Here is a 19,603-nt window from a genome sequence, read left to right as displayed (position 1 = left end):
GGAAGAAGTTATAAGATATTCGCTCATCTTGAAGATTTCCAATGCTCCTTATTAGGCTGTTTTAAACACATACATATATATATTTAATTAGCTCGCCAGCTTGGCTCTGCTGCTCATGAATGTCTTGGCATGCACTGCAAACAACAACACATACAAAACATTTCAGTCCCACGAAGCTGGTGGTGTCTGATTTTAAACAATGCCATCCCACAGCAGGGAACTCAGAGAGCAAATGCATCCAAACACTTTTCCCTTAAGAAACGGCACGAGAATCACTTCTTGTGATCATTTGGGTGTTCCCACCCATGTCCCTGAAAGCACATTCCCTATTTCACTGGTGTGTTAGTGTAAAAGTGCAGGAGAAATCCAAAGCTTAAGGGCACCATGTTGCTCAGTGCAGAGGACTGTGTTGGAGGCTACTGCTGCCTCTTGGGGACTGACCTTTCTCAAGCTTTTATCTCTCAAGTCTGGGGGAGAGCTAGCAATGCCAGGAACTGAACGAGCTGGGCAACTAATTGTATATGGTGGAGAGGGAATGAAACTGCAGTCATAATTCTTTCTTTATTATCCAATCAGCTTCTAGTCTTAATGACATAATAGCAACTAATAGTAAAAACCTAAAACATGATGAGGGACAAAAACACTCTTTCTTCTTCCTTCGTTTAGTTTGAAAAGGAAAAGGGGTGAGAATTCAAATTGTTCAGCATTTCACCTCAACCAGGTTGGCTCCCTTAATCGCAGGAATAGAAAGTGATGCCCTCAAACAGCTGCAGTGCAATGGGCATGGGAGACTTTGGAATGGCCTGTGGAAAGACTGACATTGCTGCTTTTTTGTCAGGTGGCTTTGGTGCTGACCCTGATTTCCTTTTCTGGGAGGTGGCCTGTGCATGTTGCATGGTACTTCTTTCCATCAACCTAAGGACTGGAGACTTACTAAGCGTCCTCTATTCGGCTTGTGTGAAAACATTCCTCTCAGTCCCTTGGGGCTCTAAGTGCAGAGAACATGCAAATCAAACATGCATTCAAATCCTCTGTTTGTAACTAAGCATGTATTCTTGTTAGATTTTGAAGCCAGATTCTTTGACAGAATGAAAAAGACAAATTACTACCCGGTTCTTTAAATCGCTGATTGTACTTGATTTGACACAAATATATATGCTACCAAGAGAAGATTTAAAATGATGAAGGTAGGAAAATCTTGGGAAAAGAATTCCTAGGAGTTATTTTGTGATGCAGCAGTTTCCTTTCCAGGGTGAATGTTAAAAGCTGGGTTCTAACTGAAATTGTTGTTTCTTGGAACTCCTTTCTTAGATCTACCCTTTACAGCACAGGCCTGGCCTATCATCTCTCTCACACATTAAGGAAGGAGCAGCTGCTTCATTTTGACTCAGCATTTTCTGTGATATGTCTAGCATGTGCAAGTTAAAGCATAATTTACATGAATATTTTAATGGGAAATCAAGCCAGTCTGACATGGTTGCAAATATTTGAAAGTCGTCGGAGATTTGAATTGCCTTCAGATGTACAATCAACCAATGGAACACAGAACTTCCTTTTATTCCAGGTTGGAAGCTTTCATCCTCTCTAGTTGCATGCATTCACTAGCACATTTCTAATTAAATGAATTTATTTCTGCCAGGACAATCATAAGGACTTCGTTCTATGTGGTAAATTTTACAATCTGTTTCACCACACCACAGAGTTGTTTCATTTTGTTTCTGGATTTTCATTTGTGTCCTGAGTGAGGAGAGATGGACTGCTCTTTTTGCAGCCTCTAAGACGGTGGAATTTGAGTCTCTAAAATGCTGTAGTCTGTCTTATGTAATTGTACCAAATTAGCAACACTGGCATTTTATGAAGATTTATACTAATTTCAGAAAACAATATTGTCAGCCAACATACTCTTATTTATTACATATAAATATCAGAAGCAATTGTTTTTGGTTAAGAACAAACCAGCAATTCCCCAGGCACTCCCCCCCCCCCGCCCATACAGAAGCATTTCACTTTTGTGAAACAGTAAACCGAGACTACAGTCAGAAGCCTTGAGTTCCAACTTCTGCTGCCATTCACCTCTGAGATTTCCAGTGACACACTTATTGATTCTAGTCTTCTAAAATGAGCCTAACTGTGCATGTATTATAATTTTTTTAGCTTTTCAATATTAGTAAGCCCTCATCTGCCTTAGAATAGATTCACCTTCTTTGTTTCATTGGTTTCTTTTCCTCTCTTCTCCAGTCAACCATGCAACTCACTACTTGCCCAAAAGAATTATACATTTCAGCAACCATTGTCCTCAGATCTGCTGTCCACAGCATCTTTTGCCTCCAGAAGATGGGACTCTCTTTAGCCTCTGAACTTTTCATGTCTTTCGGTTATGCTTCCCTCTGTTCTTTCACAGAGTTTACACTGTTTGCAATTACTTATCTGTAAGCATTCTCTCACTGACCAAGTTTACAATTCATTAAAAAAAAAAACCTGAAAATTGTTTTTGAGAAATTGTTAAGCAGACTGTTCATATAAAAAAAACCAAAGCCTTTAGGGGTTTTAAACTTTTGCCTCTAACATAGAATATGCTGAGAAGAAGAGATTTGCTATTATCTAACTACTGGAAGAAAAATGTGCAAGTAGTATGTCTAGGCCGAGCGAGGTCAAATCTGATAGGGTTTTCTTCCAGGTTCAGAATGCACTGAGTTATGTCCCTTGGCTTGTAGTTAGCCAATAACGGCATCTGTCCCCACCCCTCATTGCCTAAAGATGTTCATAGGGCACTTTGGGGTGTCATCCCCATGTCTGTGAAGTCAGCAGAGATATTTTCTCTACTGTAAGTAGAAAAGAAGTATTCAAGAAGTCATAAAAGCCTGTTTAATACAGAAGTCTTCCATTCTTGTCTCCTATGAGTTCTCATGGTTTTGGCATTGTTCAGGGACAAAGATAAGCCCACAATTCTCAAGTGTGAGAAATAAATCTGACCAAGAAGCAATGCATGAGAGAGACTCAACAATTCTGTCATCATAGTCATCATCATCATCATCATTGCTACATAATATAATAGAATTTCTGCTTGCTTATTTTTAGTAAAATTAAAAATAATCCAAGCTCAGTAACCAAGACTTGGCAAACTCCGTCAGTTGAGTCAGAAATGGTATGTGTTCCACAGACTGCTAATATCATCTGTCCCAACATCTATGCTATGTCCCAGGTCGTCAACAAGAACCATATTCCGAAAGAGGTTTGGCCTCCATCCATCTCCCATGCGTTAAAAGCAGTTAAATTGTCTTCTTCTGCTTGCCCCTTGCCATTCTCCCCTGCCAGATGGAAGAATTCAGCTCCCTCCATTATTATTTATTTGTATTGCACATCTAGCTCTGCCTGTGTTCTCCAAAGTAGCTAAGATGTATGGGAAGCTACTATGAATATGTACAACAAACAGTTAAAGACACAGTCTCATTCCTCAGAACAATCCCAGATGCATAATGCACAGATTCAGAAAACAATACTCAGAGACAGGAAAGTTGCTCACTCTGAGTTATACAGAAAACAAATTAAGGCAAAGGCGTAGCTGTGAAGCCTCAGTGCAGTGCCAGCAAAGAGCCCTGACATACTCCTGCCTGAGCCCTGGGGCGGTGAAACTGCTTCCAGATCCTCACTTGTGTGAGGTCATCATTTGAAGAGTATGCTTGGGAGATAAACCCATCTCACATAAATTTTACTTTCCTCTAGCTATGAATTGATAAATACCAGATATGGAAAATATCAATAGGTCCTAAGTTCAATATATATCAGATAGAATATGAGACAATGTTTTGAACTTTTCAATTCATAAACTTTTAGGCTTTAAAGTTTCCTCAATTTCTTATATTCTTCAGTGCACTGTCATTTCACCATCATTCTGACATCCTCTTAGCTAAGAATATTTTCCAAGGTTTTGCTCTAAGACCAAGAAAGGACAGGTTGAGTGTTGAACATGTCATTATTAGTAGGCTACAGTAGAAAGAATAAGAAAACTCATGGCCTGGAAAAAATATCACCAGCTATGAGTATCAAATAAACAAGTGGGGAGTGAAAAGAAGTATCTCCAAATTGAACGCATGCAAATTTTGCTTAAATATCCACTTTCTCTTGACTTTGAATATTTTATGCATTACTTTTCTTATGCACATAAAACTTTTACTTGCTATAGGAACAAGAAGCACTCCTACCGACGACGTCTGTTGGACATGCTACGTGTGATGTCTGAGAGCCTCCTCTTCTTTTTCTCCCTGACCACCTAATATCATCAAAGGGAGGGAACAAGAAAAGAGAAGAAAGAAATTCTCTCCCTGTGTGGCTCCACTAGTGAGAATGTAGAATATTAATTTTGCAAGAATGAATATCGGAGATGCTCATCACACGATCAGAACTCCTCTAAGATAACTGCAACAATAGCCTGGTACTTTGTTGTCTGTGAAGTCTGTGTCTCTATGTCCTTTAAGCCCCATAGCAGACGGACCTCTTTGACATGCTTTTCTTTATTACAGATGTCAGTTTTAAGAAGAGAAAATGACTGGAAGAAAATGTGAGCTAACTTTTGATGGAAATTTTATTCAGTTTAGTTTGTGATAAGTCACTACTAAGAGGAAAGATCAAATAATAGTGTGACTTTTATCCTAGAATATTTTAGGAGAATGCCTTTCTATGAGAAATCCTGAGGATCCAGGGACAATTTCTTTTAGAAATCCAGCTTTTAAAAAGAAGTTAGCATCATTTTGACTTAATACATAAATCGCTAACTTTGCTGAGCCCTGGCATGCTGGTAGTAGCAGCTTTTCTTGTTTTCCTCTGGTCAGAAAATTATGGCCCTTTGTTAGAGAGCTTTGTATTGAGGACCAGGGAGAAAGTATACCTGTTCCTCCATTGGGGACCAGGCATAAATTAAAAAGGCATTTGGATAATACCTTAGTCACCATGGAATGTTTCAGACTTGACCTTGACCTAAAATTAGTCTCTTCAGTGTTTTTAGGTATCTACTTTCTAACGAAGACTGGAACGGTAAGAGGAATGTTGCTTCCCTCAAACTAAGATCATAGTCCATCTTTTATAATGTTTATCTATCTATTCACTGTGTGTGTGCAGATGCAGGTGCATGTGTGTGTGTGTGCACAGGAGACTATGTGTGCACATGCATGTGAGTCCAGAGGTTGACACTGGGCATATTCCTCCATCACTTTCCACCTTTTTTTAGTGAGCCCAGAGCTCACTGGTTCATCTAATTTAAAGAGCCGGCTTGCCCTAAGTTTCCCCTGTTTCTAATTACAATGGGTTGGGATTATAAGAAGCTATCACACCCTGCCTACCATTTATGTGGATACTGATACGTGTTTGCACGGGAAGCATTTTTATCCACTGAGCCAATTCCCCAGTCTGAAGTCTGCGCTTTATGCTTGCACAGAAGTACTCTAATTCCTGAGCCAAACTCCCAGCCTGCAGTCATAGAGCATCTTAACTGAGCACATTTTCACAGTGATGTCCCCACCCAGGTCACACTGATCTTGCCAATCATCTTGTAACCATGACATGACAGATTATGACAGGACAAGCTAATATTTCTTGGGCACTTCTTTTTACCTATAGCTCTTGTCCTGTGAAGTTGCCTAGTGTTTCATTGAGAGGATTTTTGCAATTTGTTCAGGTTTACTCAGCTGGTAGTCAGTGGCACTGAGTTCTAATTCAGGTTATATTAACTTTAGAACTCAGATGCTGCCAGCTCATGCATCCCATTATCTAATATGGTAATTTCATATACCTAAAAACACTAAACTGTCCTAATTCTGACTGCTAAAAATAGAGGGGAATATGAGTGGCTTTGACAAAATGGAATCAAAAAGAATAAGACTTGGTAGATAATCAGAGGGTTCTAAAGAAGGAAGTTTGAATATCACATTTTAATAACAATTCTAATTCATAAATAAGAATCACATATAATTAATACCATTACCTGGCATATGAATAAATACTGCTAATGTGTTTAAAGTTATCTAGTCATAGGATTTATGCTTTCCGTATGCATGCATTCATTATTAGTTAGCAAACTGTTTTATAATGTGAGGTTAGACATCAATTCAGATTCTCTGAATAGTCACATTCCACACATGTAGTTTTCCTACACTGATAATATTGAAGAGTTCTAAATTTAATGGAGTGATCATATAGATGCACTCAAAGGGAGGAACATACTAGAGACAATGGCAGGACAATTGGCATTGGAATGTATTGACCCGAGCTATGTACGTACTTCACCTACCAAGAGCAGCAAGAACATGGACTCTGAGTTAGAAAGGCAATACAAGATGCACCACAGTTAGAATGGTTGAATGCTAAGTGTAGCAGTTTAAAGAAATGTATTTTAATGATGTGTGCATTGACAAAGTAGACATTGATGTGAATATTTAGGTACTTATTCATTAACTTGTGAAATATAGAATGTCTCATTCATTTTCTGTATTCTTTAGACCTAAATTCTGAAGGCCATCAAGGTAAATTCCTTATCAGAGGAAGAAAACACCTCATACCTTAAAAAAATAGACAACTGAGAAATTCAGAATGTAGAAGTAAAAGGAGAGAAACAGCTGTCAAGACACAACTTAAAATTTCATAAATAAAATGTATGTCTTCTTAAATAAGTGGAAATGATTATCACCATAATTTGGGAAATGATAATTTCACACAACTTAAAATTTAGTTTTCGCTGTTCAGCAATTTTTGATTTTGAGATGGCAACTCTTGGAGCCCCCAGTGCCAACAATACAAAGAAACCACCAGTCTCTTTTCCTTCACAATTCACTTCTTCAACATAAAGCAAAGAGGTAAGATTTTTTTGCTTTTTTCAGGTTAGTGCAAATGATTTACCATTTTGTGAATGTAGCTGTTTTAAAATTTTCTGAATTAAGATGTTTTATAAGGTATTTGTAAAGCAGAGATTTATATAATCTTCTTAGCTGTCAATAGTAGATATTCTAATGTGAATATTTTTTAAAAAATGCTCCTTATCAAGACATGTAAATCACAGGATCAACACATCTTGGTACCAGAGAATGTACATCTAATGTCCTAGATAGAACTTGTCACTTGAAATACTGGTGTGACTTCTATCGTTAAGCATGGAATGAAGGATAGTCCAAGTGCTGTTTTCCATTTGTCTCTGACCATTACTATACAAGTGGTCTGAAGTTGTTTTTCTTAAATACTAACCAATTTATATAAAAATCTATGCATCTTCTTAGCAGTAATGTATCTTTATGGTTTGCATTGCAGAAAAATATAGATATTCAAATCCTAAGCATTCATTCTATCCTAATTATATCAGTTAAACAGTCCTAGGGACTACAGTAGTATTAAAAGCACAAAGGCGTAATCTGTAGCTCCAAATCTTGTATAATACTTTAGATCAATATTTCTCAACCTTCCTAATGCTGCAACTCTTTAATACGTTTTCCTTATGGTATGGTGATCCTCATCCATAAAATTATTTTTGTTGTTATTTTATAACTGTAATTTTGCTATTGTTATGAATCAGAATGTAAATATCTGTGTTTTCCAATGGTCTTAGGCGACCCCTGTAGAAAGTATCCTTTGATCCACCAGAAAGGTTATGAACTGCTGCTTTAGATGGTTTGAAATAGAATTTTCAGATTATGTAAGCTTTTTAAAAGTATATTTCGTGGTTGTAATTCTATTGATTGCTCCTTTAATGCAGCATTTGTTCACATTAATTATTTAAAGGCTAGAAATGAGAGCTTTACCTTCAACCAACAAGAATTTATTAAATCTAAAAGTGAAATATTTTTCAAGCCACCAATGCAACTTCCACATATTTGACTGTAAGATATCTAAATTATGTGAGAAATATATGATGTATCAGTATACCAGCCACAGCTTTGCATACACCTTTAAAAACATTTGAGAGTATCTGACTTCATTATTTAATCTTCACTAAAACGTTATTGACTTTGAAGATAACGTTGCTTCCTTTAATTTCATTTCCTGTCTTCATTTTTCTCAAGTTCCATAGTTGTCTGCCTAATGAAACCTGGAATTGGAGATCCTGGCTGCACAATTTGCTTTGAGCCAAACAAAGAGACTGTGAAGCTGTCAGGTTAAACACTCATGTCCCTTGTTTATAAATCTTTCTGGGCATGGATTCTTTTGATATTCCCAGTAATCACACATCACCCGACATCTTACTATTTCCTTAAGTTGTGAGGCTAAATCATGTCATGGAGAGGGCATAGGACTGCATAATTTCATTTATGGATATTATGCATGCTTGACTTATGAATTCACCAGGCTCAAGTCATTTTGCTTATCAATGATGACATAATAGTCAAATTATCTATTTGGTGTCCAGAAAGTATGTTGAATATATATTACAATATGGATGTAATATTCCTAATTTTATCCTACAGGCAATTTCTCACTATGAAACTTTCAAAACAGTTCTTCATTATAAACACATACTATGCACTAATTTTAAATTCCTCGTGAACTCCACAGTTACATTTTCTTCACTTACTGTGCTCTCATGAGATGCCTTCTTTTGTTTTTGAACCATGCACATTTTAAATACTAGATTGTTTTTTTTCTTACAGCAAATTATCAAGTTATTGTACTAACAGTATAAATGCAAAGTCAAATGTCAACATCTTGACATTTTGATGTGCATTTTCATGTATCCATTTTTATTAGTTTTCTATGAACATAGATAAGATAGATTTAAAGTTTTACATATTGTGTGTTTTCACTTAAGGGTTTGTATCCTATAGTTTCTCATGTTATAGTGGATATTAGATATTCCTATTGTCATTAAATGTTCTTTGAAATATGGTTCTAGAAGCTGTGTAATATTTAATATATGCTCTACTGCATTGATAGTTGACTTTTTTGGTTTTAGTCACTGTTTACATCATATGAAAATCTGTCACGAATATGACTAGTAAGAAGTACTCATGTAATTCACTACTAATCTAGCCCTTTCTTTCCACAAGTATGACTAGAGAGCACTGATCTAAAGCCCCATGTTTGACCTTTCCTGTCAAGTCAAATTGTCCTTGGGAAGGGATGTTCTATCTCAGTGCAGAGTGCTGGGACATCCAATTCACCATGACTATGAGACTCTCATTCCCATAAACAGTATGTGCCACAAGCATGTCTGTCAAATTTTAGAAAAATTACCAGGAATCTTTAACTTCATTAAACATGAATACCTGTAAGAAGTCTGTCAATTGCAGTGTTGAGTCTAACCAGCCAAATGCACAGCATGTTCATTTATTCAGCCCTAAATTATCTCAATAAGTTGCTCTATTCACATTTATGCTACCTATTACTATTTATTATACTTTTTAAAAATGACTCTTTTACATCTTTTCTTTTGGGTACTACTGAGGATTCTGCATTACATTCTGACTCTTTCCTCCTTGGCTACTGTATTTTGATATTGAATTAAATTTTCACATTAATCTAGTTTTTAATCCACATCACTCACATGATATCCTGCTGTGAGGGTCTCACAATCACAGCACATTTCAGTATTAACATGCTTCCTTCTGTCCCTAAGAGTTATACAAAAATATTACCTTGCACATTGACACAAGTTTTCATTAAATTTTCAAGTGTTTAAGATACTTATAGTAAAATATTTTCATCTGCAAATTATTCCAAAGCCTCAGATCTCTGATTTAATCTTCCTATTTTTAGTTTTAATTTCATTTGGAAATAGATCCTAAATTGTGGTAAAAATGGTTTCTTTTTGCTTCTTTTAATTTCTCCTTAATTTTTGTTTCTAACTTTTATTGTTTCACACAAATTTAAATTTTACTATCTTTGTTTTCTCTATTCATATTTGTATTTCTTTGATTTCTTCTTAAAAGGTGGCTATTTGATACAATCTTTCAGTAAAGATGAAGAGCGTAGGGAGCTTTGACCTCACCCACAGGCTCGGTTTATTTGTTAAATGTTTAAAATTCACGATTTCACTCAAGGCTGAAAAATGACCAAGAGATAAGCATTGTCATCTCAGTTTTTATAAATGAGAAGAGCATTTCTAAGTTTCAGAAAGATTCTCTCAACAGACCATTGACAATGAGAAGCTGGTAGAGTGTGAATCTAGCAACCAGTCTCTATTCACCCAGGATCATGAGCTAGATTTTCATTATTGACTTTTATGTTTTTCTTTGCTGTTAAAGTGTTTGAAAATATCTTCATTTCTGTATTTTTAGTTGTATCTCTAATTATCTAAATTCTTTCAAAGGCTGATTTGAAAACTTAAATTGGATTTAAGTGATAGAAGGTCTGTATACCTACAGCCTTAAAATCCTTGCTGCTTATTCAGGTCCAGTTCTTCAAGTTCCTTGGAAATTTGTTCCACTTTAAAATAAGGATCTAATTACAACCTTGGGCAAAAGAGCTGCTGGTCAATAGGGGATGCAGTTCTATAGACAGAAACCTACCATTTATTAATTGAACTGCAACAGAAGGGGAAAGAAAGCTTGGGAATGACAAGTGACAAGACATGAAGACATGAAGATAGACTTCCCTCCTTAACGTACACATCCCCGTGCCTCTGAAGGAAAGTACTCGTCTCATACTATAGGTAGACCCAGACATTTATACCCTTTCTCTTAATCTACAGTTTTTCTTTCTCTGTTTCAATTACTTAATGTCAACTATGCTCCAAAAATTGATGTTTGACTTATGTGCCTGGGGAGATTGCTCTGTGGTTAAGAGTACTAATTGCCCTTCCAGGGTTTGATTTCCAAAACCCACAAAGCACTCACAACCATCTGAAACTCTAGTCCCATGGAATCTTTTCTGTTGTCTGTGGGCACTGTATTCATGTACTATATAGATATGTAAACAGTCAAAATACCCATATACATGAAATAAAAATAAAGGAAGAATATTAAAAATATTTGTCGACTTTTTAGAAAGGAAGACCACACTGTCATGGCTATTTTAAAGTCTCTCTAACTTTGTGGTTATTTTTGGTAATCTCTTCCTGTGTTCTATTTACAAATTAAATTGTGTTATCAGTAGGTATACAAAGGAAGAGATTAGCATCTAAAGAGTTCGGGTCACTTCAAGTTTTATGAGTCCTAGAATGTATCCACTATAGATTAGGATGGACAAGTATGTTCTCATTACATTTTGCTGAAAGAGAAACATAGAACTATACATGTTTGATCATGGCCTGATCTTCTTTACTGTTGTACATTGTTCCTCTGCTGGTATCAGAGGCAAGGTATCAGCCCCTAGGCCTTCTCATCTGAGATATACACTAGCTGTCTATTATCTTATTCTTCATTGCAGCAGTATTTCTTGGAGGAGTGGTGCTGCTTTTCAGTTATCTTTTAGGATATGTTTGACCTATAAGGTGAGTTATTTCCAGTATCTTTCTAACCTTCTGTTTATCTATGCAGGAAGATGCTCACATTGCAACAGCTGCTTCTTGAAGTTCCAGGACCTATCAGCTACCTCATTTGAGGCACAGCCCAGAGTATTGACAGTCTCCTCTATTAGAGATAACCTAATAATCACAAGTGAGTCTTCACTGTGATCTGAAAAGCCTACCCAGGCAGGAGGTACTGAGATTTAATTAGCAAAATCTGCTAATGGTTTCTGGAGAAGTTAACCAGTATTGACTATTCATCTACATAATTCCTGTTCTGACAGCTCTAGAAGATTCTTTGGCCTGTGGTATCCAAATTGTTGCCTCTCATCTATGTTTCTCCTTTTTCATTGACAACCCATTTACCTGGCAGCCATTTTGTTGATGGAATAGCAATGAACACATTAACCTACCCTAAATATTGACATAGCATCTGGACAGTGTGGTGGTTCTGTACCTCAGTGTGGAACAGCACTTCCTCATATGTTACATCTTCATGAAGGGCCTCAACTTTCATCCCTCCTTCTCGTTTACTCTGAAATTCTGATTTAGGGATGTTTGAACCCAGCTACACTTGGGGAGCTCTTGTATTAATCAGCGGCAGAGGAGCTCCAGTGAGCCCCGGGTTTCTGGCAGCTGTTAGCAACAGCTGACTCTCAGCTCTAAGGAAAATATCATGGTGGGCACACAAAAATCATGTTTCAGAGTTCAGAGAAACTACATTCCCACTGAGTGACTAGAGGCTGCATGCGTAGCAACAAGACTAACAGCATCCCTAACCACTGCCGGCTGTCTTCCCACTCCCAGCTGTTCAACCCAGGAGCGAAGAAAAGAGCTTTGCAAGTCCTTGCCAACACTAGAAAAATACAGTAGCCAAAGCAAAGGCTCTAGCGTATCTTGAGGTACCACCCAAACACTGATAGAGTTATAAGTCTTTGGTTGTTTCAAAGGACTTTTGAAAACCAGTGATTCTTATAGTCTACAAACATAAAGGTGTTCCTTTCTGATTCCATCCTCAGAGGCTGTAGGGGCTGGGTGGGGTGTTAGCATAGGAAAGCCTCACAAGTTCTCCTGTGGGCTCTTGCATAGTGAGGGTTCAGGATTCACTTGAAGAATCACTGTCAATTGTTTACATCATTTGGAACACTGTGGTATAAATATTCACTTCTAGGCATGCCGAATCCTCTTAAATTCTTGCAGTCCCTACTATCTGTTGCCAAGTTATAGTTAGTGTGACATCTGTCCTAGTTGGCCTGAAACTGAGATTTACAGAGCTGAAAGAGGCGTGTTTTGCAACATAAGGTACAGCAGTGGTTTCACAGCAAGTATGACCACACTGATGAAGGAGACCTGACTGCGGAAACAATAGATTTTATTTTCTGATCAGTGAACAGGAGAGAGTAGCATAAAGGGATGTGTAAGAGTACACAATCAAAGAAAGACACACACAGAGGGGAAAAAAACATTTCCAGGGTTATAGAGGCAAGAGAGTGCATGAAAACACTCAGGAAATACTAAGCAGGAAGAGTAAGGGCCAAGTTTTTGACTGAAGAAACAGGAAATGAGACTATAAAAGTTAGTGGTTGGCACTTTAGAAATAATTCTTTTTTTGTAGAAATAATGACTTTTAGAAATAAAATGTGGACTGTTTTTATACATTCATTATGTTGGAATTGAAACACAGAAGCTATTAAGAGATTTAGGATAAAGGAAGCAAGGAGGACATGTTCAGAATAAAATCAGTGTTTGTAGAATAGAAAAACTGCAATTTTTCAAGGGACATCTTTGGAAGAAAATTAATAGGACAAAACGACTAATTGAGTTGCCAAGTAATAGAGAGAGCAATAAGACATTTCCAAAGCTTTTACAGGAGCTATCATTATGATGATACTCTTGAATGTTTGGGAACAAGAGGAAGAGCATTTCTTCTTAGTGAATAAGCTCAGATAACAACAGATACCTCTGACCATCTGAGTTCCAGTTCTAGTGGCCTATGTGGGAAAGTACTACTGTGAAAGAAACTCCCCCATACCTAGTCTTGGACAAAATGGCAGTTAATTATTATCTCTTACTCATCTGTATGATACCTGGGCTGAACTGGGCACTGCTATCAAGAGATGGAATTGGGGCTGAGGTTAGATGATGGCTTGGGATGATAGATGTTCAAGATGACTTCCTCATGGTCATTGGCCTCCAATAGCTAAGGACATAGGCTTTGAGTCCTTATAGGACCTGGAATTGGAATAGGATAGCTTCCCCAATCTTTATTAGTTATATGGTCCCAGGTCAACTCAAACTCCAGCTAAAGAAACACACACTCTACTTCTCAGCACTGGAGTACCAGTAAATGTGTCTCTAGCTTATAGTTGCCACACGACTTTGAAGACCCACATTCAGAGATGTTTAGGAGACAATTAAGAATACTAGTCTGGGTCTCCTGAAAGTAATCAGAAGGAGAAATGTGAATGCAGATATTATCAAGGGAAGATTAGCAGTCAAAAGCGCAGGATAAAGTCAAGAAGTTATAAACAATAAAAAGATAGCATTATGAAAGAAACTGATGCAAGGGAGAAAACAAAGCAGAGAAGCAAGGGACAGGGAACAAGTCTCTGAATGTAGGAGAGGTCAAAATGTCAGAAATGGGTGCAAACCAGTGCTGCCTAGATGTTGGAAAGGATGACTTACAAAGGAATGTTCAGTAGACATCAGTAACTTCTTAGTACACATCAGCAGTAGCCTTAACAAAGCAATACTCCATGAGACCGAGGTCAGTAAAGGAGGGCACAGTATAATACTGCCCTTCTGGGAGGATCTGGTATCAACTGGGCACAGAGGCAGGGAATGGATTCCTGTTTGTTTTATTTGCCTCTTTGTTAGGTGCCGTGGAATGATCAGCGGAAGAGCAGAAAACAGGAGGAAGGAGATAAGTGGACTTGATTAGTGTAGGGGAAATCTAGCTTCTGAAAGACTGCGGGTGGGAAATGGAGTAGAGGAGGAGACAGGGAGCAAAAGCAAAGCAAGGTTGGTGCGTTTGATATGGTAGAGGGAGGAGGGAACTAGAATAAGTCTTCAACTTTCTGGAACATGGAGTTAAGGCATTCTACTCTGACAGTGGTCCTGGATTTCCCATTCTGGTCCACCCACACTCTTCTCTGAGAAGTCTCTTCACTGTCTCTGCTGCGAAGATGTAAACCCAACCCCTGTTACTGAACCCTTTCCCAGGGAGCATTTGTTGATTCAGACAGGAAGAAAGAGGGTGGCTTCCTTCTCAGAACATCTGTAGAACATTTCTTTAACTTCTAATTCCATGCTTTGATTGTCTCATGCATTATATTTGATGGTATTTCTTTTTTCTTTCCAAACTTTGTGTACAATAAAAATAAAACATAACAGAACAAAACGATGATGGGTTTAGAACTTCTGTCTTGCTTACACAGAACTGGAGGGCTCTAAAGAACTTAAGATGAGAAATTTGTAAGAAAGTTTTGCTTATCTGTTTGCATTATATTTTCTTTATTATTTCAGTTCTAATTGTTGATTAAAAAATGAAAATAAAATTTAAATAATGTTAAACATTAGGGATTTATAATTATTTATCATTTATAGCATAATTTATAAGGAGAAAGAAAGTAGTTGCCAGCAAGAAAGGACAGCATATAGTCACTAGCTCTGAAGAAATTAAAAAAAAAAAGCAGGACTAGTCACACTAAATTATTATCAAACCCACATCTAGCTGCATATGAAATATTACAGATTATCTTTCCCCTATTACTTTTCAAGTTGATTTTGCTTTAGAGTTAAATTAATTTTTAAGACAATCTGAAGATTTTATGTAAAGTTATTTTCAGATAATATGTTTCCTTCATAAAGATATAGAAATTATTTGACAGGAAAATTGTATGAATTTAGAGTTGATTTTGTGAATCTGGTCATTTAAGCCAAATAGTGTAATAAAAATAAAGGGCTGAATAAATTAGTTTATTATAGCACAGGAAAATATGACACTGCCATATATAGTAGGCCGCCTTCTATCAGTGGATAAAATATGAAAAGCTAGCATAGCCCTTTGCTACCCAGAACAAGATTTTAATTTTTATATCTTCACCATAAATATTGCACACTATATGGAATTAACGAGTATCCCTTTTTATGGCAAACTGACCAAACCTTGGAGAGGGAGGAAGGGTGCCTTAATTTTTGTGCTCCTAAGTTTGCTATACCTTGAATAGATGCGGGATAAATAAGTGAATGAAAAAATGAAGAAGTAAGTTTTATTATCAACTGGGTTATGGGTATCCCATGTATAATGTTTATAATTTATAATTATCACCGAATTACTATACTTAAGGCATGAAACTTACACAGTATACTAGAATGACTAGGAAACCTCAGCTGCTGAAGGGGCTGTTAGAGACTGTGATAGAAATACATGAAAGATTTTCCAATCGTCTGGTAGAAAAAGAAATATTGAATGTTTTGATATATATATTAACATACATATATGTTCATCTTTGCTATAATCAGGAAGGAGACGGTGCACTAAAGTTGTTAGATGGAGGTTCTCAGGAGACAACATCCTTCTCTCTAACTTTTAGAAAACACAGTTTTGTACATAAGGAGAAGGTTGTTGGGAGGTTGCAAAACGAGCAGTAAGTAATTTTACTTGAAAATTTAATTTCCGTCACAGCTCTAAGAGACATAGCAAAATAATGTAGATATTTTTAAAAAGTATATTATTTTGTATCATAAGGTAAGTACAATATCTTAGAAATGGAATATTTCATTCTCCTTAGTCATTAAAATGGACTAATTGCTTCATTTGACTTTACCCAATAGATGGATTTATGGTGCCTAGCTCAGAATATTCTCATGCATGCTACTCACTTCTCTTTCAGGGTTTAGAGTTCTCACTAATTATGTTGTAAATTGACTGCTGAGGACACTCTATGATTCTATAGGTGGTGTCCAGTCTCTTAGTATTGTGATGTTAAAGAAGATGAAAGGGTCACAACCCCCAGAGGCATTAAATCTGAACAATAATAGTTAAAACTTGTGACTGATATTTAGGCAGTTTTGTACTCCAACATACAACAACAAACATTATCAGCTCTACCGACTTTGTTCCTGGATTTGGAAAACAAAGGAGATCACAAAGAGAAAAAGTGATACAAAGCCACAAAAACTGGACTTCAGAAACGCTCAGTCACCACTTAGCAGACTGCTGTGTTACTAAAACATAACAGGAAGTCTCATCAGCATTTAAACAACAGGACTGCACAGGACCCTAGCCGGGCATCCTGCAGAATCTACATCACATCTATTCTAAACAAAATGCATAAAGAGGAAATGTATGTTGGCATACATTATTAGTTATTATTGATTATATGATGTTTTTCCATGATGCTGAGATTGAATCCTGGGTTTTATACAAACGAATCAAGTAGTATTCAGCTGTGCTATAAAAACCCCAGACCTGACACATCAATTTTTTAAGCATTTTGCTTACAAGCAGGGATTCAGAGGTGTGCATTGGCTATTGCCAATGACTTTCTGATGGACCTGGGAGACTGCTGCTGTCTCTCTTTAACTGGCATCTGTCACCCTGCACTGCTACAGACCCTCACCCTTCTGCCCGACTTCAGAAAGCTGAAGCTTTGGGTGGGTATCTCCAATTTTGCTGTCTGAAAAATTGCAGGCGAAAAAAAAAAAGCCAGTAAATGACTACATCAAAAGAGTCCATGTATATCAGTTATGTGCTTGATCAGGAGGTTCCTCTAATCTTATTTTAGACAAAGCATTTGAGAAGATAAGATGGGGGGGGGGTCTTGAATACAATTACTCAACCCAGGCAGCCTTGATCCCACATCAAGGTTAGAAGTTCAGTGAGTTTCCATTGGTGGCGTTATTATATAAATTAATGCCATTCAGAATTACTTTAACTTGCACAGCTGACTGGAGAGTTGTGTGACTAAGCTTCCAAATTGGCATCCACAGCACATTTGGAGGAGCTGCCTTATCTCTCCAGCACTTCCTTCTCCCCACCTCACTTCCTGTCATTATCACCATCAATTTCATCACCGGCCATAGAAGTTTCTCCTTCAAAATCAAAAGCCCTTGGAGGATAGTTCTGCTTAAAGCCATAGGTCACTAAATGTATGGAAGAGTATCATGAGTCCTTTTCATTTCCATTTTGATTAAGTGAAAGCCTCTTAATTTGGGTCATAATTGATACATAAATCTGTAGAGAAAATGAACATGCATTTATAATGTAACCAACATTACAAGATTTATTGGTCTTATAATGTGTAAATACAGAAAGAAAGGGGAAGAATAAAAGAGTCCAGCTCTCAGATCCCTGGATATGAAACAGTGCCAGGGACTAATGGATCAAACTCATCCTGAACGTCCAGGCTCCTGCTCTCAAAGGCTCATGTCTCCTCATTGCAATCGAACTCCGCCTCCTATTTGAAATGCCGTCTAACATTAATCTGTCTATGCTATTCAACTGCCCTTTTAGGTGGAAGGTTTGTGAGTGAGAAAATGAAAGGCTCAAAATGGATTTCCATACCTGATTGTGGACTTTGTTTGGGGATTTTGGCTACCGCTTGAGGGCTGGAGGTGGAGTGCGTTCGTTGGTTGGCAGAGCTGTGGATGCTGCTGGGAACCACGGATGACGCATTCTTTCGAGGCTTCATGTCTTGTAGCCACATGGGTGAGGCTTCAAAGGCCTGCATTCTCCGCGCATGGCTGTTGGCATTGACTTTCAGGTAGGCCTGGGCCTTGTGTTCCTGTAGCTCCCCGTAGTTGGCATCGGTCACCCTGCACTCGTATAAGCCTTCGTCCTTTTTCCTCACCTTGGAAATCTGAAGCTTGTGGGAGATGTCATTGCCTTGGACTTTCACTGTCTGAAAAATTGCAGGGGGAAAAGCGACGTTTTACATTGAAGGATTTTATTCGTACTCTCTCAAGCTTGCTAATGTTAGGAGTAAAGGGTCTGCATGGCACAAATCTGAAGTCTCATCCACAGACTTGGGAGGTCAGAAGCTCAGTTTAAGGCAGTGTCTCAGTGGCCCTGCTGTCCACACTTCCCAAATTCTCATAGAAGCCCTGTTAGTTTTTCAACATGGGATTGGCATCTGCCTGGTTAACACAGCTGAATGAACATTGAGTAAAGATTTCTGGAATAGACACCCCCCCCTTTTTTGGTATGGCTATAATACAATTCCTTTAAATCCAGGACCAAAAAAAATGTTAGTAACTTGGATAGTAATGTTTTTCTTCTCAGTTGCCTATTAACGGAGCATTGCAGGGCTCAGGCTACAGTGAAACAGCATCTTAAATCAAGGCTCATTGTATATGCCCGTGTCATTATACAAACTTGGGATGCTATTGATTGAACATTGATTTGCTTTTCAAGATTGAAGTCAACATTATTTATTTTAGTTACTTTATCCCAGATTAATAGCAAGCTCACATGTCTAATATTAAGTATATATTATGTAATCCATGTGGCATATATATATATATATATATCAGTTAAATTGGTATATATCATATGTCAATCTGTGATTGACAGACTGAAAGATGACTTAAATCTATCAGGTTAAGGATTTTATTAAACATATAAACACAGAAATGAAGGGTGATGAAGAAGGATATTCTAGCTCTGGCCATTGTAATTATTACAAAGTAGCCTCCTCTTCATATTATCAGTAGGTCAGTCTGGCCTAACAGCAAGTGTAGATTTATATCTGCTTTGGTTTCATATTTTTGTGATTTATTTGAATACTAGATTTATAAGTACTTTATTTGAATTATGATTGATATCCAAATTGAGTCATATTTTTACTACTTTCAAAAATTCTATTGGAAGGCTTAGTTTCTGTTTTCCAAATTTTTTCTACTAAGAGTAGATACTCCCATTACTTTGAATTATTAGCATTATTAATATTGAAGCATTGCAGACCTTCATTGCTACACTTAGGTGACTGCAAAAAAGATTAGGAAAAACAGTGCAATAATCCCATTAGCTAGCAGATTCATATCCTAGCCAATTTGGAATTATTTACATAATTAAAACGTGCAATTTTATTCATGGATTCTAAATTTAGCTCAGTTTCACGAGGTAAAAAGCACAACTGCCTCTCATCTAGAATTTATAAAATTACCTTTTCAGGCTCA

The 19,603-nt window shown here is 37.2% G+C and overlaps 1 protein-coding gene across 3 annotated transcripts in view; it reads right to left on the bottom strand.

Annotated features, from left to right (window-relative positions):
* The window catches only part of Vstm2a (V-set and transmembrane domain containing 2A), a 29,760-nt gene that overhangs the window by 6,001 nt on the left and 4,156 nt on the right, over positions 1–19,603 (bottom strand). For 2 of the 3 annotated variants that reach the window (XM_048435461.3, XM_048435459.3), the window contains exon 4: positions 17,991–18,327. In XM_048435461.3, the coding sequence (XP_048291418.2) occupies positions 17,991–18,327 (337 nt within the window). Of the gene's footprint in view, positions 1–2; positions 135–17,990; positions 18,328–19,603 lie in introns of those variants that run through there. The other variant, XM_048435462.3, reaches the window with a different exon arrangement.

Source organism: Myodes glareolus, chromosome 8 (genome assembly GCF_982192425.1).
Source record: "Myodes glareolus chromosome 8, mMyoGla1.1, whole genome shotgun sequence".
Classification (NCBI taxonomy): domain Eukaryota; kingdom Metazoa; phylum Chordata; class Mammalia; order Rodentia; family Cricetidae; genus Myodes; species Myodes glareolus.
Note: the sequence above shows the minus strand (reverse complement) of the source record. Positions and strands in the feature narration are given on the sequence as shown.